Below are 25,271 nucleotides of genomic sequence, written 5' to 3'. Positions count from 1 at the left end.
GACTAGTTTTCCATTTCCAGATTGTTAATTGAACTTAAGCTCCTCGAGCTGCTGTGAGATTTGAACCCTTGTCCCCAGAATCCTAGCTTGGACCTGTGGATTACTAGTTCAGTGACATTACCTCTACAACACTGTTGTCATAGTTACACATTACACATGCCTTTTAAAAACGTTTTCGCAGAGCAATACTATGGGATATAGACTAATGTGCTTGAATGAATTGAATGTGTGACGTTTGTTACAAGACTTTTAAATTTCTACCTAGGTTCTCAATCATCTGTTGCATCTGAAGTTTACAAACAGCATGGGCGAGCAGGTCGATTTTGATGAGCAAGGTGACCTCAAAGGAAATTATACCATTATCAACTGGCAACTGTCCCCTGAGGATGAATCAGTAGTATTTCAGGAAGTTGGCAATTACAATGCAGATGCTAAACCAAGTGACAGACTCAACATAAATGACAAGAAAATCTTGTGGAGTGGTTTCTCAAAAGTGGTATGCGATTAATTTTAATCACACATTTTATTTTGTTCAATATACTGTTCGCTAGATTTAAAATCTTAATCATTTTCATTAACAATGGTGACACCTCTCCTTAAGGCAAGATGAAGAAAAATAATTTTACTAAAAATGACTATCATTTGTTTATGACAGATTAGCAAAGGTATTTCCTTCTGATTTTACTCAGAGGAAGATAGATCTGAATATATTTTAACAGATAGCTGTACTTACTGTCACTTGTCAAAATGTAACATGCAATTTTTCTGCTAATAATAATTGTCCAAATCAAGTTTATTACTATTGCCATTTCCTCAAACCATGTTGGAATTTAATTTCAAGTTGCTTCTGCAGAGCAGAGGTATAGCATAGAGTGGTTTGCATTATGATGCACTATGACCTGTAATGTATTTCTTGTAATATATTGTCATTTGTATTTGGTCTCTCACAATTCATTAAAAACTGCATGCTCAAAGTTCCAACCATTTAGCCTTTGATCCTCCATTCACCACATTTTTGCACCCACTAATCTGATTATTCATACCCTCACCTCAACCTTTAAAACCCAAGTTCCCATTGAAACCATTATCACCCATCAGACAGTTCATTCCCTCAGAACTGCCTTCATCTATGTTCCTTGAGTCCAATTGGAGCACAGAAATAAAGGATATGGCAGACAACTAGTTTAACCATTCATTTTCGGAATCACATAAAGCATCTTTGGACACTGCTCTTGTCTGTTTGAACTGTTCGTTATTCCGGAATCATCCTGGAATCCAAAGATAACTCCACCTTGTTTTCCCCATTGTAGATCAGCTTGTTAAAACTCTCTCCCAAGTCTCCTTCACCTTCACCTTCAACAAAAACGAGGAATTCATTGACATCTTTGTCACCAAAATTGAGACTATTGAATTATCTGCCTTAGCCACTTCCCTCACTTCTTCTAGCCCTTTAATGCTCCCTTATGCTTCAGCCCTTATCTAGCATCTTCCTCTGGCTTTTCTCTTGTTTCCCATCATGTCCATGAGATCCACCTTCTGCACTCTGTCCCAATCCCATTACGCTCCTATTCGCCCAACATCCCTTCTGATTTGCATGTTAGCTAGTATCGTTAGCAGTTCTCGCTCTTCAGGTACTGTTCCTCACTCCTTTAAATCTGCTGTAATCAGCCCTCCACTCAAAGAAACAACACTTTACCCCTCTGTCCTTGTAAACTACCTTCTCATTCCAACGTACCTTTCCCCTCCAAAGTTCTTGAAAGCTGTTCTGCCCCAAAATCCATGCTCATTTTTCCCCAAACGCAATCAGGTTTCCACCCCGACCACAGGGCCAAAAACTGTTCTTATCAGTCACAAATGACATTCTGTGCAATGTGATAAAAGTAACCTTTCCCTCTACATCCCCCTTGATTTGTCTGTGCCTTTGGCACAGTTAATCGCATCATCCTTCTCCAATGCCTTTCTACTGTCACCCTGCTGGGTGAGACTGCTTTCAGCTGGTTCCATTCTTGTTTATCTAATCATTGCCTGAAGGTCACCAGCAATAACTTCTCTTCCCACTCTGTCAAGGTTATGTCTGGTGATGCACATGATTCTCTCCTTGACTGCCTCTTACTTATTATTTATGTCCTGCGTTTCGTAACATCATCTGAAAATGCAACATTAGTTTCCATGTGTACATTGATGACATCCAGGTCTATTTCACCACAACCTCTCCTGATCATTCCACCATCTTTAAATTGCCAACACCACATTTAATTTACATAATTACCTTTGATAGCAATAGAACAATTGGGGACAACGCTTTAAAATCAAGAAACAGTTTTGCCTGGATAATTTCGACCAAGAGGTCTGGCGGTCACAATTATAACAAACAATTGGATCCATGACACAGAAACAGAAAATGCTGGAAAATCTCACTATGGCTGACAGTGTCTATGGAGAGAGAACAGAGCCAGTGTTTCGAATCTGGATGACCCTTCATCAATTCGAAATGTTGGCTCTATTTTCTCTCCACAGATGCTGTCAGATCTGCTGAGATTTTCCAGCATTTTCTGTTTCTGTTCCAGATTCCAGCATCTGCAGTATTTTGCTTTTACTTTAGTTGGATCCATGATTTTGGATCTGTCTGAGGTACACGGCAGCAATGTTCTTTTGGACTGTGAAGATTTTTGTTAAAACAATCAGGAATCTGTTGATTTGAATGGAACAAATTCAGGAACAACTTTGTATGAATTAACTTTGTACATTTACTCAAAATTTATGTAAGCACAGTTGCTTTCAATTGTTGTATGTGGACCAATGTCACACATGGATGGTTAGGAAATCTACTTGCAATGTAAATGGGGCTGAGGTGACAGCAAAGGAATAAAGTTGTACGTCAGGACTCTTTTCAATGGAAAAAGCTCTTGAATGAAATGAAATATTGAGTAACATAATAATGGCAAATAAAATTGGGTGTGAACTTACACAGAAGATATCCTGCTCACTAACAACAAATTCAACTCCAAAGATTTTAACAGAACTGCGCAACATAGTTTCAACATTTTTATTTATTGACATTTCCAGGTTCCCTTTTCCAACTGCAGTCGTGATTGTGTGCCAGGCACCAGGAAGGGGATAATTGAAGGAGAGCCCACTTGTTGCTTTGAGTGTATAGCATGTGCAGAAGGAGAATTTAGTGATGAAAGCGGTAAGCAAGACTACCTGTCCTGTTGTATGTGCCTGTAACAGAAGCTGATATAAAACAAGTAAGTTTGAATCTCAGAATTCTACCCCCAGAAACAGGGGTGGAGTTTTACGAGAATGATTCTAAGTATCCAGCTAGCGTAGTTCCTGATTCATTTTTTGGGCGAGTTTTCAAACCCAATCTTATGCACTCAGACTTCAAAAATATAGGCTAACCCATTTCTAGCTGCTGCAGGCATTGGCAGGGCTTAATATAGCAGCCAGCCTGTAGAGAGAGTTATTGCACATGCGCAGGCCTCTGTGTCTGGACATGCACTGTAGCGACTGTAGAGGGAGCTACTGCACATATGTAGATCTCTGATTCGGCATATGCAACAGAGTGAGTTGTCAGGCCCCTGCTGTTACAGGCAGCCTCACAAGCTCCAACCAACTACAACCCCCCCACCCCCAACAACCGTGGGGGCCCATAGCAGATTGCGAGCCCCATCCACATGGGCAAATAACCACCACAGTCCTTATCTGCCCAGATCAAAAGGGCTCCTCCCCCTCATCTAATTGTGATGCAGAGCAACAACGGATTCCCCCTTCCTCTATGATGAGGCTGCCCCTTCAGGCCCTGCCCCAATAAGTCCTGCCCCCATAGTCCCTGCCCCATAGGCCCCAATCCATGGCACTTCCCGGTCGGCAGTACCAACGTGCCAGGCTTGCACTGCCCAAGGGGCACCCCCCTTGCCCTCGGCCTCCCGGGAGCCACAATGGCCTCCAATTCCACTGGTGAGGCCAACACGACCGCTCCCTGTTTAAGGGGGGGAGGGGCAGATGTTTTCCTTGCCAGAGAAGACTTTCCCAGTGAGGCCTATAGAGGCAAGCAAGCCCAGACGATTGAGTGCTGGGGTCACTAAAACATGGAAATAAAGACTTAAATGTACTTACATGAATTATTCAGCCTGTAGCCCATTTCTGGCAAGTGGCTGACCTCACCAGAAATCCAGCTCTCGTAAGATCACGAGAATCAGGCGTGATCCGGATTTCTCGGCCCTCGCACAAATTTGCTGTCTCGCTCCACCCACCAATGGGTGCGGCAAGCCAGTAAAATTCCACCTATAGGCACTAACATGAAAATATTGCAGCTGCAAAGATAACCAGGTACTTGAAGATTGACTTTACAAAATTATTTGTTTTTATGGACCAATATATATAGAGGGAGAAATTCAACTCAGCTACACCTGAATCTTGGGCAGCCATCAGTTATAAATAAGGAAGAGACACTTAAAAGTTTATTTATTAGTCACAAGTATGCCTTACAATAACACTGCAATGAAGTTACTGTGAAATTCCCCTTGTCGCCACAGTCCGGCACCTGTTCGGGTCAATACACCTAACAAACACGTCTTTCAGAATGTGGGAGGAAACTAGAGCACCTGAAAGAAACCCATGCAGACACGGGGAGAATATGCAAACTTTACACAGACAGTGACCCAAGCTGGGAATCAGACCCGGGTCTCTAGCATCATGAAGAAGTAGTGCTAGCCACTTTGCCACAGTGCCCCACCCTCCCCTCAATTGGCTGGTCTATTAATGTCAAAGGCCCATTTAGTGTAATATTAATGCAGGGCTGTAGATGGGTGAGTGCCCCAAAACCCTGAAGTGGATGCAAGGCTGCTGAAGTACTTATTCAAGTTATCTGAAGATGGGAGGAGATGCAGTGAGACCAGAGTCCTTGAATAATGAATTTCAGAATATCGCACGATAGTTGAAGATTCTGCTGGCAATTTTGAAGTATTGGGCTGGCAGAATGCAGAGATGACCAGAATCAAAAGAGTAAAGAATGCAGATTGGGATATAAAATCCGCACAAAGTGATGCCTTGCAAGCATTTGCAACCAAAGTGTCTAGTTTGTAATAAATGCATGGGGTGTAAAGCTATTGGAGTTTTTTGAGAACAGGCATGACATATATTTTTTAATTCATTCATGGGACATGGGTGTCGCTAGCTGGCCAGATTTATTGTCTATCCCTAGTTGCCCTTGAGAAGATGACATAACTAAATACAGGTTAGAATGTGAAAAGTGGAGAGAAGGTGGCTGATCCTATTGAGATGCCAATGGGTTGTAAGTGAACGAACTACATTAGTGGTTGAAAATTTAACATTAAGATATTAGTTAATCTCAAAATCCATCTTGGAGATAACAAAACTTATTGCTAGAGGTTGTAATAAGGGGGCAATGACATCTTTGTCCAGAAGTAAGGCAATGTGGAATGATTATCCACTTTTATTGAGTAAACAGCTAATGCCTTGAAGGCTTATTTGCACCAAAGAAAAAACTGACTATACTTGATTCATTGTTTGCTTTATTTTTTTTCTCCTTTAGATGCAAGTGCTTGCACAAAGTGTCCCAATGATTTCTGGTCAAATGAGAATCATACATCTTGCATAGCCAAAGAAATTGAATACTTATCATGGACTGAACCTTTTGGAATTGCTCTGACAATATTTGCCATTCTAGGAATACTGATGACTTCCTTTGTTTTGGGTGTATTCATTAAGTTCAGAAATACTCCTATTGTGAAAGCCACTAACAGAGAACTCTCCTATCTCCTCCTCTTCTCCTTAATCTGCTGCTTCTCCAGCTCATTGATCTTTATTGGAGAACCCAAAGATTGGACCTGTAGGTTGCGTCAACCTGCATTTGGAATCAGCTTTGTGCTGTGTATTTCTTGCATTCTGGTGAAAACAAATCGTGTACTATTAGTCTTCGAGGCCAAAATCCCAACCAGCCTTCATCGAAAGTGGGTGGGCCTCAATTTGCAATTCTTACTGGTTTTCCTCTGTATTCTTGTTCAAATAGTTACTTGTGTCATCTGGCTTTATACAGCACCCCCTTCAAGCTACAGAAACCATGAACTTGAAGATGAAATCATTTTTATTACCTGTGATGAAGGTTCCTTGATGGCACTTGGGTTTCTCATTGGTTACACGTGCCTCCTTGCCGCCATTTGCTTCTTTTTCGCCTTTAAGTCTCGCAAGCTCCCAGAGAACTTCAATGAGGCCAAATTTATTACCTTCAGCATGCTAATATTTTTCATAGTCTGGATCTCATTCATCCCTGCTTATGTAAGCACCTACGGGAAATTTGTTTCAGCTGTTGAAGTCATTGCCATACTTGCATCAAGTTTTGGGTTGCTTGGGTGCATTTATTTTAACAAATGCTATATAATTTTGTTTAAACCATCAAGAAATACCATTGAAGAGGTGAGATGCAGCACAGCTGCCCACGCTTTTAAAGTGGCAGCCAGGGCGACTTTGCGACGCAGCACTTTATCCCGTAAGAGGTCTAATAGCATAGGTGGTTCGACCCTCTCTTCCCCATCATCTTCAATTTGCAGCAGAAGCGTCCATGATGAGCCCATCACCGTGGAGATGCAGAGGTGCAGCAAGCAAAAGGTCAGTTTTGGCAGTGGAACTGTCACCTTATCCCTAAGCTTTGAGGAAACTGGAAGATACGCAACTGTTAGCAGGAACATGAGGAGGAGAAATTCAATGGAAGCCAAATATAGCGACGATTTTTTGATAAAGCACAATGCATTGATCCCGCTTCAGAATTGTGATACAGGAAATGACATGCGATGCAAGATAATGGGAAATAACGGATCGGGAACTCTTGAGTCATTGGATGGGAGCAAAGAATATGCCAAAAATACTGAAGAAGTGTCCTCCAACACGTCAATAAATTCACGAAACCTTGTAGATGGCGCCATTGTGGATAACGCTATAAATTCTTAACAGTGCAATATATTCAGATCGTCCCAGCATGTTTGTGAATTGCTGTTGGTGCAAAATGTAAGTTATGCTGTTGCTGTCTGTATCAAAAATTAAAACTGAATATTACACCCAGAAAACTACCCAAATGGCAATTCAGAACATTGAAATGTTGCCAAAACTGAGAGGGAAATTTAGGAGAATAGTTTTGACCTGGCAGGCCAGTTTCTGGACTTTCTATAATAATGTGATACACATTATTAAAAAAAAAATGAATGCAAGCTCCAAAAATGCCACGGAATAGGAAAATCGGAAAGAAAACAACCAGGTAGTACAGAATGGCCTATGGATCCACAATTTAACAGCTTTATGCTTTCAACAGTTGCCATATAACAAAGACGAAAGAGTATTGTGTACTTAAAAGGTCATTAAAGTTGTGACTGCACAAGCTTCTGTATGTTTTCAAAATGATGTGCTGAGTTAATATATTGAGACACACCCAAGAAACCAAAGAATAAGGGACAAAATGTTGAAAACAGCATTGAAAATGTTGATGACGGTACAAAAAACCTTTCAAAATCCTTCAAGGCAATCCACATTTAGAATAATGAGTTACCCCTATGCAATAGCACTGCTGCGTACACAGATTGTTTATTTTGCATTAATATGACAGTTACACTAATCATATGGAAAGTCTGTGGCCGTTGTTCAATTTTCTCAGACATGGGGTCTATTAAGTAGAAAATGCCTCAGGAAGCAAACAATGTAATTTGTGGAAACATATTATTATATTGCATCTCCATGGTTATTGTCATTGTGATACATGTGTTTAGATTGTAGTTTAATACAACAGAATAGATGTTATTGTTGGAAGAGTAGAAAGCAACCAAGTTGATTCTGGATACCAGGAATTTAAGTTATGAAAAGCTATGAGATTGGACTTGTTTTCTTTGCAAATGGGAAACTTTCATAAGCACAAATTGAAGTCTTCAATATTATGAATAGAAATGGTGAAAAGTTCATATACCAGATGGTGCAGGTTAAATAATTAGGAAGATAGGAATAAGAAGAAAGAACCTTTTCATCTTCAGGGTAATAGAGTTATGAAGTAAGCTACCAAGGGAAGCCATAGAAACGGACGGCATAATGTGATTCAAGTGACGGTAACACGTGTTTCTGTAGAGAGAAAGCTCAGTGGAATACGCTGATAGATAACATTGATGTTTCAAAAAGAATGAACTCTCTGGAGCTGACAGCCATTTAGCTTCTAAGAATTGGTGGTGCTGAAGTTTGATAAAACAAGCACTATATTGATTCTTGTGTCAAATTATCTTTCAGTTCCAGTATTAAGGCCAATGCTGCCTTGAACTTACTGGCACTAAGACAGTAATGTGATACGGTGGTAGATATTTGATGTTGTGATTATATGAAAATTAGGTAGTATTAATAGGTAATAGTGAAAATAGGGCATTATGTCATACATTGGAGCAATAATAATAGAAAGTTATAGAATTTGTCAGGTAATGCTAGTGTTATAATTTAATACCCACGTTAGCAAAATTGAACCCACATTAAAATTAACACACTATAATCAGCAGTCAGTCCCATCAAGAAAGGAGGAGAGAAAATGAAAAAATGATTAAATTTAAAGAGAGTCTCTGAATAAAATATCCTGGTGAGATGTGTGCTGTAGAAACATATGAATGGTTTCCCAAACCAAAAGAGAAAATGCTGGAAAATCTCAGCAGATCTGGCAGGATCTATAAGGGGAGAAAAGAGCTGACGTTTCGAGTCCAGACGACCCTTTGTCAGATTCCAGCATCCACAGTAATTTGCTTTTTGAACAGTTTCCCATCTGTTCTGTCAATAACCTCCGTGCCTGGAGGTAATTTGCTGGAGGTGAGTTGCAGTATTGAAGCAAAGGAAATGGAGAAGAGAGTTGGTGCTTTGTTTGACTGCAGTTTTCAGTGAGATAGGATTTGTGAAGGTTCCACTGGTGAGGATCATGGCTTGCATGTTGTCATGGAATATCGTCACAATGTTCTACAAGTCTTTGTGGTTGACAGAGTATTTTTTGATGTTGATAAAGACCATGTACTGTGGTTGGTTGGTTCAGAGACTTGGCCAAACTACATAAGGCACCTCAATGCACTGTAGGAGCACTACCAGCAGCTCCTTCCCTCAATCCTCCAAATCCATTGGCAAGAAGGATGGTCCAATGTTACAGCCAACATGCCCAGCATTGAGGCACTCATCACTTCAAACTAGCTCTACAAAGTGGGACATGTCATTCACGTGCCTGACACCAGATTCCCGAAGCAACTCCTCCAGTTGGAACTGCAGGAGACTCCCAGAAGGTCAACTGAAACTCTTTAGGGACATTCTCAAAGCATCTCTGAAGAGGTCAAACATCCTAGCTGATTCCTGGTTTATGACCAACCAAATGGAGAATGCTCATTTGGGGAAACACTGAACTAACATATTGAGAGACCTCAGCGGGAATGTGCAGAGACAAAGTCACAGCGTCAGAGGCAGCGCACAAACATCATCTACCCAACCCTTCAAGTACCACATGCTCTGTGTGTAACAGAGTCTGCAAATCATGCATTGGACTTATCCACCATCTCAGAACCCAGAAAACCAGAGTGGAAGCAAGTCATTCTCAATCACAAGTGACTGCTTAAGAATTAAAAAATATATATGATGGATGTGATAATAATAAATCATTGTTTAATACCAGTCGAATTAATACGACAGCAGTGATACAAAGATGATTCAGTGAGAATAAAAACAATCTAACATTGACAAAACAGAAAGTGAAGCAGAACAGTACTTACTAACAGTGGTGATCAAGTGGCAGAACATTACAAGAGTAATAGTAGCATTCCTTCAATGCAAGTCGGATGTTGAAGCAGTATGATAATGGGAATGGTATATGAAATCGATGAGACAGCAGCAATAAAGCATTTTAACATTAATGAAGCTTTAGTAATGGAAGAGTGTGACATCAATCAGACAATGCTAATGGAACTGTGTGGCATTTGTAAGATTGGTGAGGCAACAGTAACAAGTACAATCAAATTGAAATTAGTCCAGCGCTTTAAACTAAAGTTTATATTACATACAAGTGCCTGTTCTTTTTATTTATGTTTCTTAAGATTGACGTTTTCTGATCTGTACTGTGTAACAGAATAAATTACAGTGGATGACACAATTAGATGAGCTGAGCTGGAAGATGAAGTAAACAGCCAGATAACTGAATTGCACATCCTATCCGATTGGATGACATGCATTTGATATGTGTGATCAGATAGTGACATTGTGGTTCTTACATTATTGAGTTGGCTGGAGAAAAAGGAAGTTAAGATTGAGAATTTAGAACTATGTGAAGCTGTAACCAAGATTGGCAGCTGAGATGACGAATCTGTTTCCTTGCATTTGTATTTGAAACATGGACCTCAAGGAACTGTAACAAGAACATGTGATGACTTTGTAACAAAAAATTGTTCACATTATGTTAAATGCAAATTGTATTTTAAACATCAAATGTGTAAAATTGGTAATTAATATCTATCTATTAAATACATATTTCTCGATAAATAGTTGTTCGTAAGAATCAAAACATCTTGTAGCTCTTGAATTTTTTGTACATTGTTCATTTGTGTATTCTTTTACCAGGTTTCTGATTTAAATTCAAGCATAAATGATATACATTTTGGAATCTCCATTGAAATATCTGTGTGTAATTGACTCTGCATCTAATTATCTCTTCATTGAAGGCTTTCAAGGATGACAAACCAAAATAAAATTTGCAAGTTCCCTTAGATTTTTCAAAGCCCAGAAATGAAACTTAAACGTGAACTCTGTAGGTCATTTCATTCTTAATTACCTAATTACCATGGGCTGTTGCTGTCATTTTCAGATCACACCCATGGCACACCCATGTCAAGTCACCATCACTAAGCTGAAGTTGCTACCAATTATTCCGCTTCTGAATAATCATTTCAAAGAGCACAAGATTAGATCACAGATGACATGCACACCATACTTTCAGTCTGGGTAGAACTCAGACAAGAAAACATTGAAAGACGTATAAAGGACATACTCAAGTAAAGAAGGAAAATGGTTGCACCTTTTAAAACCAATATTTCTGCCTTAGCAAACCAATTTTTCTTTTCTTCCTTGCCCACCATAAGAACTAGCACAGAGTTGGCTCCCTTCAAGCAACACTTCTCTCTGCTAATGGGGACTTTAATTAGGCATCTTGAACCCAACAATTACATATATTTTTGATCCTGAACCCTCTTCTTCCACTTTAACTTATATCTCTACATCGCTTACTTCATGAGAATTGGCACCCACTCCCCAACTGTTAGTCTGGCCTTCGTGTACTTTATTTTCTTGCAAGCTAAGTTTGTCCACAATGCTCCCATCAAGCAAAACATCTGAGGGCCTCTTCCCAACATTAAATATATTGCCCTTCAAGTTGAAGGCCATAGAGTTCATGGAAAAAAAGCACAGCTCTTGCCCTGGGAGATGAGATGTCATTAGTATCTTCCCAGCATCATGTTACTGGCTAATTACCTGTCCTATCATCCCCACATCCAAGCACTAAACAGACATAACCCTCTGCCCACCATTGTCTCCAGTTAATCCCAAAGGATAATGTTCACCATCCTTAGTTTCAGCTCCCCCCTGTGTGACAGATCCATCATAGCAAAAAGCAGCACAGGACAAATTTGAAGATGATAAAGACCAAGAGCTACACAGGGGACCATAAAAGTAGAATAATGCCGTCTCTCAGGGCAGCAACATGCATGAGGCAACACCAAACTCCCTAAAACAAAGTGACCTGAAATGAGGATCCATGATGCTTTTGTGTTCAGTTGCTTCCCATGCTTCCATTTCTCAAATAAATCTTAGAAAGTGTTTTAGAAAAGCTGACGGAAGGATATGTGTCAATACCCAGAGCAAACAATAGGCTGATTGTTGGCACTTTGTAAATATAATTTAAAATAAGCTGTAAACAAAAATGGTGCTTTGACATTCATGAAGTTTAGTCATACAGAAAAGGATGCATTTTTGCTGACTTATTCGCTCAGGTGATGAATAGCCTGCAGATAAAGAAGCAAACAGGACTGTGTTATCATATAGTGGGACAGATAATGGGATGAGAAAGTATCCCTTTACTTAAAAGTGGAAGAGAAAGATGCAAATCTCAATAGCAGATTTTAGCCACAGAAAATAAGTTTTCACAGTTAACAAGTGAGATGATGTCTCTTTCAGAAAACACTGCCTGAGTATCCTTTGCTTCATCTTGTGGTGCTCCTGTGCTTCCATGGTAATGGTTCAATGGAATATTCCTACTGGGAACTCCATTGCTACTCTGAGAAGCCCTAAGTGCTAATAAAGAGGTGGACGGGGAGATGTGAAACTTTGCCTGCAGTAAGGGGTAAAGAGGGTAGATGCAGACACAATGTTTTCCATGGCTGGAGTCTAGAACCAGGGGACACAACTGCAAATTAAGGGGAAAGCCACTTAGGGCTGAGATGAAGAGAAATTATTTCACTCAGAGGGTTATAATCTTAGAAACTCTCCACCCCAGGCAGCTCAGTCATTGGATATATTTAAAGCAGAGATTAAGAAATTTCTAAATATGAAAGATGTAAAGGGATGTGGAGATAATGTGTGAAAAACAATTAAAGTAGATTATCAGCCAATATCATACTGAATGGGCGGCATGGTGGCACAGGGACCGGGGTTCGATTCCAGCATTGGGTCTGTGTGGAGTTTGCACATTCTCCCTGTGTCTGTGTGGGTTTCCTCTGGGTGCTCTGGTTTCCCCCCATAGTCCAAAGATGTGCAGGTTAGGTGGATTAGTCACGCTAAATGCACAGGTTTATGGAGATAGGACCTAACTGGTGGGCCTGGGTAAGATACTCTTTCAGAGAGTTGGTGTAGACTCGATGAGACAAATGGCCTCATTCTGCACGGTAGGGGTTCAATGGATTGTATGGAATGGAGTAGGCTCAATGGGTTGAATGGCCTACTCCTACTTCCTCTCAGTATCTACCCTGTCAAGCCCTTCAGAATTTTGTATGTTTCAAGGAGATAACATCTTATTCTTCTAAACATCAGAAAATATGGGACCAATGTACTCAGCTTCTCAACATTGAACAACAATCTCATCTCAGGGACCCATCTAGGCACCTTTTGCTGTGCTGCTTTCAATACAAATATATACTTTTTAAATAGGGAGACAAAAATTCCCCACGGTGCTCCAGATGAGGCCTCACTAAATCCTGTGTAATTGTAGCAACACATCTTTATTCTCGTACTCCAGTTCACTTCAATAAAGGCCAACATGCCATTTGCCTTCATAATTGCCTGATGTATCTGCATGTTAACTTTCTGTGTCCCTTGTATGAGCACACCCAAGTCTCTCTGAACATCAACATTTCAGTTCTTTTTGAGAGATATTCTGCTTTTCTTTTCTTATGGCCAAAGTGAATAACTTCACCCTTTCCCACATGATAATGCATCAGCCACTCATGTGTTGTCCATTCATTTAACCAGTCTATCTCTTTGCAGTTTACATTTCCACCTAGATTTCTATCAATAGTAAACTTAGATACATTATTCTATCTCTTTATCTAGGTCATTAACATGGATTGTAATTTTTTTTAATTCTAAATTTTGGGTGTTGTTGGTTATTTATTGTCCATTCCTAATTGCCCTTGATCTGAATGGCTTGCTAGGTCATTTCAGAGAACAGATTGCTGTGGGTCTAGAGTTGCATGTAGGCCAGATTAGATAAGGATGGCAGATTTCCTTCTCTAAAGGACATTTGTGAACAGGTAGGTTTTAACAAAAATCAACAAAAGCTTCATGGTGATCATTAGCCTTTTAATTCCAGATTTTTAAAAATCAAATTCAAATTTCATCAGGATTTGAACCTTGGTCCCCAGATCATTACACTAGGTCCCTGAATTATGAGTCCATTGACAATACAACTACTCTACCACCTCCCCACAGTGGCTGAGGGCCCAGCTCTGATTTTTCAAGCACTCCATTAATTACATACTGTTAACTTGAAAATGTCCCATTTATGCCTATTCTTTGCTTCCTGTCCATTATCCAATCCTCTACTCATGCTAATATATTATCCACAACTCCATGAGTCCTTAGATTGCCAACAAACCTTTTATATGGCTCCTTATCTAACCCCTTTTGGAAATCAAGGTACACTACATCTACCGGTTCCCCTTTATCTAATTTACTATTACATCCTCAAAAAGCTTCAACAAATTTGTCAAACAGGATTTCTCTTTCATGAAACAGAGTTCACTTTGTCTGATTATACAATTATCTTAAGTGCATTGTTAAAATTTCCTTAATAATAGATTCTAGCACTTTTCCAATGACTGATATCAGGCTAACTGGGCTGTAGACTCCGGACCCTTTTCGTCCTTTCTGAGCAGCAGTACTACATTTACTAACTTCTAATTTGCTGGGACCATTCCAGAATCTAGGAAGTTTGGAAAATGATAGCCAGTGTACCCACAATACGTGTAGCATTCTGTTTTAAAACTCTAGGATGTGGACCATCAGGTTCTAGGAATGTGTTGAATCATACATAAATTGACTTGCAAAGTAACTATAAATCCATTTGAAGTAGTTTCTTTTTATAAGAACTGACTCCCCAAATATTGTTGGTGAATAATACTAGATTTTAATAGCTTTGCATATACGTGAAGCAAATATCTTTTAATAAAAACAGAATTAACAACATTGGAGAGAGTACATTATTTACCTCAGGGCAATTACAAAAAGGCAGTGGACACTTCTTTGTCCCTTCTACCCACATTCAGAGAATAAATAATTTTCTAAAAATCTCAATCAAGGATTTGACAATTTGCAAAACTGTTGTGTAACAAGTGGGGCGGATAAAGGTTAAACAGTAGATATATATAGTTGGATTTCTAAAAGACATTCAAAAGGTGCTATATAAAAGTGCTACATAAAAGACTACGACACAAGGTAAGTGCCACAGTGTTGAAAGTGATTCATTAGCTTGGATAGAGGACTAATTAACTACCAGTAAACAGAATTGGGATTAATGGATCATTTTCAACTTGGCAAACAGTAACTAGTGGAGTGCTACAAGGCTCAGCTCTGGGGCCTCAACTATTAATGATTGATTAATAACTATATTGTAGTCAAATTTGCTGACAATACAAAGATGGGAAGGAAAGCAAGTTGTGAGTCGGATGCAAAAGGATATATGATTAAAATATGGAAGATGTAGTATAATGTGGGAAAAAGTGAGGATGTCCACTTAGGCAGGAAGGCTACAAAAACAGAACATTATTTAACTGGAGAGCAAATGTAGAATGCTATGGTAGAGAGGGATCTTGGTGTCCTTGTATATGAACCACGAAAAGTTAGCATGTAGGCACAACAACTAGTTAGGAAGGCAAATGAATTATTGGTCTCTATTGCAAGGGGTAGAGCATAAAAATAGGGAAGTCTTGCTCCAACTATGGCATAACCAGCCATTAAGATTATGGGTCCACCTCATTTCCCGCTTTAACTCATTTGCGACAAGTTATCAGGTTAAACTTCAGGATGAACATTTCCACCACCCCAACCCCATGAAAAGTAAGATGAAAGGCTTTACTAACAACAATGATGTGTGTTTATCTTGCACTTTTAATGTCGCGAAATATCCCAAGACACTTCAGAGGAGTTATCAAAAAAAATTTGATAGCCACAGAAGGAGATGTTAGGATGAAACTCAGTCAGGGAAGTTAGTGTTAGGGAGTATCTTATAGGAAGAAAGAGAGGTGTAGAGAAGCGAAGAAGTATATGGAGGGTATTACAAAGATTAGGGCCTTGGCAACTGAAGGCACAGTAAACAATATTGAAAAGTGCTCAAAAAGCAAGAATTGGAGAAACACAAATATTGTAGGTGGTTGCAGGGATTAAGGATATTACAAATTAGGGAAAGGTTAGGCTGTGGAGGGATTTGAAAACAAGGATGAGAATTTTAAAAGCAAGGCATGGCAGGGAACCTGTGTCAGAGAACATAAAGTTGACAGATGAATGGGGCTTAATGCAAGTTAGGATACAGGCAGCAAAGTTTTAGTGGCCATTTAAATTTATGTAGGAAGGAAGATGGGGGGATAGCTGAAAGTGCATTGGAATAGCCAAGTCCAAAAGTAGTCAAGGCATGGATGAAGCTTTTAACAGATGAGTTGAGGGAAGGGTGGAGTTGGGCGATGATATGGAGATGGATATGGATATTCTTGGTGATGATGTGAATATGTGGTCAGAAACTCATCTTGGGAGAATATGACACCATGGTTACACCTAGTCTGCTTCAGTCTCCGACAGTTCCCAGGGCGAAATGTAGAGTTAGTGATCCATTGTGATTGTGGTGGGGCTAAAGACAATTCCCTCAACTTCCCCTTTGGAAGAAATTTCTGCTCATCTAGAAATGGATGTTGGAGAAGCAATGTGACCATTTAGGGAAATTGGAGGAGCTGAGCGAGGTGGTGGTGAGGTAGGGCTGCTTGATGTCAGTCTACATATGGAATCTGACATGATGATTTTGGATGATATCTGTTAGGGACCAGATCAGAAACTTCAAGGTATGTTATGAAGTGAGGTAGACCCTAACTATTTTTGATTTTGGCATTAGAGTGAGCATAATGTATTTTACTCCAGGTATAATTCGATTAACTCACTAGAAAGCTCTCATTGAAATAAACTTTATTTAACAACACAGTTAAAATATAACAAAAGGAATTAGCTTAACTTTTACCAATTGAAATATTTAAACAAGACGAGGTATAATTTTAAATAGCTAGCTATCTCTTTAGTTCTAATGTAAGTAATATCCCCACAGACATACATCCTTTTTCAGGCTCAAGTAGCACAAAAACAGATATGTTCACATGGATGCTATGTTTCCAGCCTTTTAACTCCTCTGGACAGATACAGAAAGACACTTGCCTCTGACTCCCATACAGCAGTCTCCAGAGAAAGATCCATCTTCAAACAGAAGAACATCTAAGAACGAGACCCATGTTCAATCAGATCCCAGTCTTCAAATCAAGAGAGGCACTTTTCTCTAACAATTCCAAACAGCAACTAACTTGATTGCTCTGTGTAAGCCCACTCCCGCCCAGTCATCTGATTTTTCCCGTCAATCAACCTTATCAAGCCCTACTCTAAAAAGCCCCAGGGGAAAACACTAAAATAACAGAACTGCAATAGCCCAGATTAAAGCAAACAGTCCAACAATTAGGAGCAATTATGGTTCTGCAGTAACAACACGTAGGCTGCCATTTATGGACAAATGGTACCAATAAATAGAAATGACTGCTAAGAGAAATTCTGCACAAGAAATGTGATACAAATACATTTCTTTAGAGACAATATCATCACAAAATCGCTGAGGCACCACAGGAATATGAGAAATAAGAGGAGGTCGATGATAGATTCTTGGAGGACACAAGAGAACCTTTGTTGAAAATTGTTTTAAGATGAATTCCCTTTGAAGGTTTGGAAGGTGTGGGTGTCACGGCGGTTAGCACTGCTGCCTCACAGTGCCAAGGACCCAGGTTGGATTCCTGGCTTGGGTCACTGTCTGTGTGGAGTTTGCATGTTCTCCCCGTGTCTGCGTGTATTTCCTCCGGTGCTCCAGTTTCCTCCCACAGTCCAAAAGGCATACTGGTTAGGTGCATTGGCCACGTAAATTCTCCCTCAGTGTACCCAAACAGGCGCCAGAGTGTGGCCACTAGGGGATTTTCACAGTTACATCATTGCAATGTTAATATAAGTCTACTTGTGACACCAGTAAATAACAACAATTAATCAAATCAAAGGATCACAAGTGATTCAATGCAAAACACAGAATAGGAAATTTAGGTTGGGCTCGCTGCATGCATATTCCTCACCCAGGGGAATTTCACAGTAACTTCATTGCAGTATTCATGTAAGCCTACTTGTGACACTAATAAATAAACTTGAACTCTCGCCTACTTTTGGCGTATGGGTTTGTTTTAGTCGGCTAAATGAGGATGAACGACCTGCCCCTTTAATGACAGATGCTGGGACTCTACAACAGTGGAAATCCCGGGCTGGATCTGATCAGCCCAGCGGGCTGTGTGGAGCGGGCAGAGGGTGCGCTCATTCAGTCTGCTGAGCTCTCGGGAGGTGCACATTGCACTGGTTGCGGAGCAGAGCTCTGGGCGCTTGGTTTCGCTGCAGCCATGGTGCTGATTTGGCTGCTGCTCCTGGTTCTTATCTTTTATCTGGGCTTCTTTCGGCGCTGGAGCGGGGTTTGGACAAAGCCGGTGGTGCGGGAGCGGGGCAAAGCGGAATGCCCTCTCCATTATGGTATCAAGGACATGGTGAGTGAGTCAGGCCAGGGGGCTGGGAGGGCAAGAGCCTTGGCCAAGTGTGGCTGACACTCTGTCCACCCAGCTCCTCACAACTTTTGGCATTTGTCTCCTTTTGGATTTTTACTACTTGTATTTCTTTTATTTGTCTCTCTTCCTCTCTTTAAGTATTCAATCCTGCCTCCCAATATTTTTTGCCGCGTTTATATTCCTTTCCCCGGGATTTGCTCAAGTGTCAACATGCCGCCGCAAGGACACGAACAGATAACACAAAAGCAGATTAGATTTACCTTTCCTGTCACTAGCCCATAAATGATGATACTTGAATGAAGTTTCGAAATCAAATACGATAAGAGAAGCAATTTAAGTCACGGACTGATATCTTGGGACCCATCGAGTCTGCACCGACAAAACTGCATCAAATCTACAATATTACTACTTTCTAGTACTTGGCCTTGAATGTTGCAACATTTCAAGCAATGCAACCTTTTAAAGGTTGTGAGGTTTCCTGCCTCTACTGCTGGTTAATACTGCTGTCTCACAGTGCCAAGGACTTGGGTTCAGTTCCAGCCTTGGGTGACTGTGGAATTTGCACGTATTCCCCGTGTCTGCGTGGGTTTCCTCCGGGTTCTCCTGTTTCCTTCTACAGTTCGAAAATATGCATATTGGGTGAATTGGCCGTGCTAAATTAGCCTTGGTGTCAGGATAGATACGTGGAGTTATGAAATAGGGCCTGGGTGGGATTGTTGTCAGTGCAAGTTCGATGGGCCGAATGACCTCTTTCTGCAGTGTAGGCATTCTATGATTCTGCACTCCCAGGCAGTGCATTCCAAACTCCCACCATCCTCTGGGTGAAAAAAACTTTTCCTCAAATCCCTTCTAAATCTCCTGCCCCTCATCTTAAAGTTACACCCCCGGTTATTGGGCTTTCAACTGCTTCCTAACCACCCTGTCCAAACCCCTCATAATCTTATTATACTTCTTTAATCAGGTCCTTCCCTGTCTCCCTTCTCTGCTCTAAAGAAAACAACTGAGCATATCCAGCCAAGTTTACTCGTACAGAGAGTTCCAGAAATGGGTGTGAAATCTTAATTGCCAACCCCAAAAGTGGGTCCTGTAATAAAGTACAGTATTCGACTCAATGCCTCTCACATTTTGAACTGGCCGTGGAGGTTTCATTGCCATCCTGGAATATGGCACAAGTTGCTTCTCATTAAATTTGATTCTGAAAAGTCTAACCTTGGAATATTTTATGCATTACGCTGGTGACATGTTCACAAATATTGAATGAAACGTCATCACACAATATGGGTGAAATCTTAGTGCAACTTTGTTGAATCCACTGAAAGCAAAACCAAATCTCCCTTTGATAGATTAGAATCTGGCAGTAATCAGATTTTACCAAAGCAGGAATTTATAATTGGAATAACGGACTGTGTGGATGATGACCTTTCGTGTGTTTCTCCAAATGCCCATTAACCTCCTTTGCTTCAGTGGAAAAGTTCTAACTTGTCACGTCTCTTATCATAACTGACCATCTATAACTAGCAGTGAATTTATGCCACAACCTTTTCATTGGTTTTATGTGTGTCTTAAAATAGGGTGCCCGGGCAGCATGGTGGTTAACACTGCTGCCTCATAGCACCAAGGACCTGGGTTCGATTCCCAGTTTGGGTTACTGTTTGTGCAGAGTCTACATATTCTCTCTGTGTCTGCGTGGGTTTCCTCCGATTGCTCTGGTTTCCTTTCACAGTCCGAAAGACGTGCTGGTTAGGCGCATTGGCCATGCTAAATTCTACCTTCATGTACCCAAATTGGTGCCGGAGCGTGGCAACTAGGGGATTTTCACTGCAGAGTTAATGTAAGCTTACTTGTGACAAATAAATAAACTTTTAAACTACTACAACTGCAAATTAAGGTCATGTACATGTTTAAATCAAGAATTTTGTTGGCCTCTTTATTGCCTTGCATTTTATTACACATCAAGAGCTTCCTTATTTTTAAACTATATTTAAAGTCTTACTGTTGAAGATTTATTTTATATCGGGGGCAGAGAATAAACAGGAAAGACATACAGCCAGGATTTTACAGCCCCTCTCATCTGGCAGGATATTATGGCCCCACTGAACCAAAGAGGGATTTGAATGACTCACTGCACCTGCTGGTAGGAGATAAGGGCCATAAAATCCTGGCTTGCGTAAAGTGTAAAACAAGTTGATTGCCAATTGACAAGCTATGTGGTAGTACTAGGAGAGAAACAGATTTGCCTCAACTGATTGCCAAATGGATATGCACCAGAAAGAAGAAAACAATAAAAATGAGTGATCAAATTGTTCAGTTAATTATCATGTTCACTCTAAACACAATGAAGAGACTAACTCAAAACCTTGACAACAAAGAGAGCCAGAAAACTTGTTTTCTCATAGATGGAATTGATTAGAATTTGTTCTTTTACTGAAGAATACTGGTTTTGATCTAAATTTCATTTGAGAATTAAATGAAAAAAAAAATAAACTTACAAAACCATTAACAGCTCACTGTTCGGTCCTTTCTTTTAGCCAGCGCTGCGCCTGTCTGGCCTTGCATTGAAAATAAGCACACATCTATCCAGCACGGTAAGTGAATATATATTTATGGCAATTGACTGAAGAAGCAAGCTGGATCCTGAAGTTTTATTTATCTGGCAGTGTGACCATTGTGGAACAAGTAATATTTGTTGCTGAAAGAATTTTGATTTTAATGTTTATTGTTTCATTTGTAATGTTTTTTGTTTCCTTGAATTTATAGTGCAGTGAGAAAAATGTCTCCAGTATAGCAACAGACAAACTTGCATTGTCCAGCTGTGGATAACTATTAACAAGCAGCTTTGGAGGAGGCAAAGTTCCAGTTGCATGTTGCAGGTTTGCACTACTGCCTCACAGCACCAGGGACCCAGGTTCGATTCCCAGCTTGGGTCACTGTCTGTGTGGAGTTTGCACATTCTTCCCATGTCCCATGCTTCCTCCACATGCTCCGGTTTCCAAAGATGTGTGGGTTAGGATTGGCCATGCTAAATTGCCTCTTAGTGTCAGGAAGACTTGCTAGTATAAATGCATGGTGTTATGGAAATAAGGCCTGGGTGGGATTGTGATTGGTGCAGACTTGATGGGCCGAAAGGGCTCCCTTTGCACTGTAAGGATTCTATGATTGCACTGATACACTTGTCACAGAGCAGTCTTCTCATTGTTCATCTAGAGAGTGCTTGGAAACAACCACAGTAGTGATACATTTCCCTAAGAAAGCAACGGGAAAAACGGCACTACCTTTGCCCACCTCTTAAAGCTTGTGACTACCATGTCAAACTTGTGGATTGAAGAATTCTGTCTTCAATTTATGATGAGTTTGGGCAGTATTATCTCATTGCTTAGGAACAGATATAGGTCATTCACCTCTTTGAGCTTGTCATGCCATTGGTTGAGATCATGGCTGATCAGTCACCTAACTCCATATGCATGCTTTGATCCATATCCTTTACTATGTATTGACAATGAAAATCTATTGAGCTGAGATTTAAAATTAGCAGTTCATCTAATCATCAATTGCCTTCTTTGGAAGGGAGTTCAAAACTTCCACCATCCTTTTGAATGTAGAAGTGTTCCCCAATTTCACTTGCCCTTAATCTACTAATTTTTAAACTATGTCCCCTACTTCTAGACTTCCTAGCCAGTGGAAGTAATTTCTGTCCATCTTATCTGATTCCACACAATATTTTGAACTTTGCTCAAATCATCTCTTAACTTCAACATTCTAGAGCATACAACCCTAGTTTGAATAAGCAGTCCTGGTATTTTATACAGCTAAAGTATAATTCTGTTAATGTATGTTGCACCTCCTTAAAGACCAGTGTAAGGCATGGTACCCAGAATTGTTCACAGTATTCCAGGTGTGATTTTCATGTATTCCACTCGCCTTACTTTCTGTACCTGCACATGACATTTTAACAAGTCGTTTAATGTGGACCCCCAAGCCTTTTTTGGACCTCCACTCTTTCTAATTTTTCATTGTTTAGAAATTACTTTGTTTATCTTTTCTTTAGGTTCAGTAGATAACTTCACATTTGGCCATATTGAAATCCATTTATAGTTGTATGCATTTATCTAATCTAACAATGATCTCTTGTTAATTCTTTGACTCCATCTACACTTCTTGCAATGCTATTACTTGCTGCTTATGCTATTTGGCTTGTAAGTTGTCCTGGTTTATAGCTTCCCTATTTTTAAGAATGCCTGGTGTTGCTCTTGGCACACCCTCCAACACTCTTTATTAAACCAAGGTTAGACTAAAATCACTACAATGCAGAAGGAAGCCATTCGGCCCATCAAGTCTGCATTGACTTGTACTTAGGCCCACCACCAATGCACATTCCTAGATTCTTGTTATCTACCCCTACTCTGACAGCGAGAAAGCTATTAAATTGAGTTCTACCGTCAAAAATTATTCTAGATGCATAAACATCTTGGTGGATTATCTGCTTTCTCAAGTGGTTAGTTTGCTTTTAGCTGTGCTTTCTGCAATATATCTTAAACTCCTAGGTTTAACTAATCTGTTTGAGAAAGATGGGTCAATAAATAGGCCTATATTACCCCGTTCTAACTACCCCAGATCACCCAGCTGATTTAAATCTATTCTTGACTATTTCCAGTTGATTCCTTTGGGTGATAAATGTGTTGAGGACTGCAATAATAACATATCTGTTGTGGTTTTTCTTTCTCATTAGTAGCAGCAGAAACAGTTGTAATCTAGAAAATCTGCAGTGTGTTTTTTTTGAAATTCTACTTAAGAGAATTTTAACACATATGAAACAATTTTTAAAAACTGTTTCTGTTGTTAGCAGATGTCTGGTAATAGTTTCTCCCTCAGACACTTCCCGTTTTGCTTCAGGCATCTATTTGAAAATATTTAGTATTGTCATGGAAGCACTACAAGTTAATAAGCGTTTTCTTTTCCCACATTTGCCAAATACTAAATGACTTTCAGGTGAGGATTTGTCAGAATATTAACAAATCGCATCTTCAGGATTCAATTTGCTGCTATTTCTTAGAATGATAGTAGCTTAATTTAAGCAGCCCAATGACTGTAATAGTGGGCCAACAAGCTGTTTGTAGTGGTTGTCATGGAGGATTGTAGAGCAAGTGCCTGCATTGCACCTAATCCATGGGGTGCCTCAGCAAGAGTGCTTCTTTTATGTTTGATTTTTTTTTTAGTAAAATCTTCATTTTGATGTTAATAGTTCTCTTTATCAGATGTATGATTTTATCCTGGTTATTTTTCAGATCTTCGGACAGCTGATTTTAATTCCGTTGATCATGAGGTACAGGATTTACACATGTTTTGTAATCCTTCAGTATGAATGACAACATGTACATTATGTGGACTGTGTGGCCAATGAGTCACTATGACAATGGGCCTGTAGCCAGCAAACAAATGGCAACAACCAATCATTAGCCTCACCATTGGAGATCTTTGTAGCTGGCACCCGAGTCATTTTAGGAAAGGTGAAGTCCGTGCCCCGGCAATTGCGAGATCTTTTTGGGTAGCTTTGCTCGAGAACAATGATGAGCAGCGTTGCTTTGCCACTGATCACAAAATCTAGATTATGAAATAATCTCATTTCTGTTAGCCTGGTAACTATTGAATCCACTGCCACTGCCACTTTGATTCTGCTATTCAAGTGCAAGGACCTTGTGGTATACTTTGGCATTAAGGTTGTATATTTTGGATGTGATACACTAAGACTCAGGATTGGACCCTCTCCCCTCCCAGCTTTGCTGTGAAGCAACCTAGGTTTCACATTGATGTTGTCGTTGTAATGTAATAACGGCCTGACTCCAGCATCTTGACTTGACCTGATGTAAAACGTGGTTAAAACACCCCCTATTTTCAGACCCTGGCATTCAGTTCATACTTTGTGTCGAAATGAAATTTGTAGGGCAAATCTGATTTATATTTGTAACCTAGATTCAGAAACCCAATGCAAATTAGCTTTATTTTTAGATAATACCAAACTAGGAGGATCAAGTGTGCGGCACAGTGGTTAGCACTGCTGCCTCGCAGCACCAGGGACGCGTGTTCAATTCCCAGCTTGGGTCACTGTCTGTGTGGAGTTTGCACATTCTCCCCGTTCTGTGTGGATTTCCCCCAGGTGCTCCGGTTTATTCCACAGTCCAAAAGGTGTGTGGGTTAGGTTGATTGGCCATGCTAAATTGCTCCTTAGAGTTGGGGGGGGTCTAGCTAGGGTCAACGCATGGGGGTATGGAGATAAGGCTTGGGTGGGATTGTGGTTGGTGCAGACCTGATGGGCCAAATGGCCTCCTGCACTGTATGATTCTATAAACATATCCAGAAATCTGAATAAGTAACTTGAGAATGATAATATGTTAAACAAAATGCATTGCAGTGCTTTGAAAGCGATACCTTGCTCAATGTCTTGGTTGGAAATGACTTTTGTTGGATAGTAGCAGAGAGAGAGATATGAGAGGGAAAAACAGCAATTGAACAGCGTTATGCCCTCTCTCTAGGATAACCAACCTTACCTTGATGCGACACATAGTTATCCCAGAAGACCCAGTATTTATTCCTGTTGTTGCCCCTGAGAACAACATTAATTCACCAAGAGATAGAAAAAGTGACAGCATTCTGAATGAAGTCCTACAGCTGAGGTGGGTATGAAGGATTGGGTAAGATTTTATCAGAGAATATTTTCAATAGATGCTTTAGTTTCCCAAAGCTTGGAATATGCACACAAACTTAAAACCAATGGAGTAATCATTAATGCTGATTTCTTGCTTTGATTCTCTGGCCAATCAATTCTAATAAATGAATTGCAAATTAAGATTCCTGCCAGGGTTGGTGGCACAGTGGTTAGCACTGCTGCCTCTC

At 40.1% G+C, this 25,271-nt stretch overlaps 2 protein-coding genes across 3 annotated transcripts in view; both read left to right on the top strand.

Annotated features, from left to right (window-relative positions):
* Nucleotides 1-10,618, top strand: part of casr (calcium-sensing receptor) — an 88,369-nt gene extending 77,751 nt beyond the window's left edge. The window contains exons 5-7 of the mRNA XM_080203735.1: nucleotides 266-496; nucleotides 3,067-3,190; nucleotides 5,558-10,618. Of these exons, the coding sequence (XP_080059861.1) occupies nucleotides 266-496; nucleotides 3,067-3,190; nucleotides 5,558-6,969 (1,767 nt within the window). The 3' untranslated portion in view covers nucleotides 6,970-10,618. The remainder of the gene's footprint in view (nucleotides 1-265; nucleotides 497-3,066; nucleotides 3,191-5,557) is intronic.
* A 7,513-nt stretch (nucleotides 10,619-18,131) lies between these two features.
* Nucleotides 18,132-25,271, top strand: part of LOC145352947 (uncharacterized) — a 55,934-nt gene continuing 48,794 nt past the window's right edge. For both annotated transcript variants that reach the window (XM_080203256.1, XM_080203255.1), the window contains exons 1-4: nucleotides 18,132-18,365; nucleotides 20,912-20,968; nucleotides 23,666-23,703; nucleotides 24,911-25,051. In XM_080203256.1, the coding sequence (XP_080059382.1) occupies nucleotides 18,225-18,365; nucleotides 20,912-20,968; nucleotides 23,666-23,703; nucleotides 24,911-25,051 (377 nt within the window). In that variant the 5' untranslated portion in view covers nucleotides 18,132-18,224. The remainder of the gene's footprint in view (nucleotides 18,366-20,911; nucleotides 20,969-23,665; nucleotides 23,704-24,910; nucleotides 25,052-25,271) is intronic.

This window comes from Carcharhinus amblyrhynchos, chromosome 15 (genome assembly GCF_965287045.1).
Source record: "Carcharhinus amblyrhynchos chromosome 15, sCarAmb.v2.hapA, whole genome shotgun sequence".
Taxonomy (NCBI): domain Eukaryota; kingdom Metazoa; phylum Chordata; class Chondrichthyes; order Carcharhiniformes; family Carcharhinidae; genus Carcharhinus; species Carcharhinus amblyrhynchos.
The sequence above is the reverse complement of the archived record's forward strand: the minus strand, read 5'-3'. Positions and strand labels throughout refer to the sequence as shown.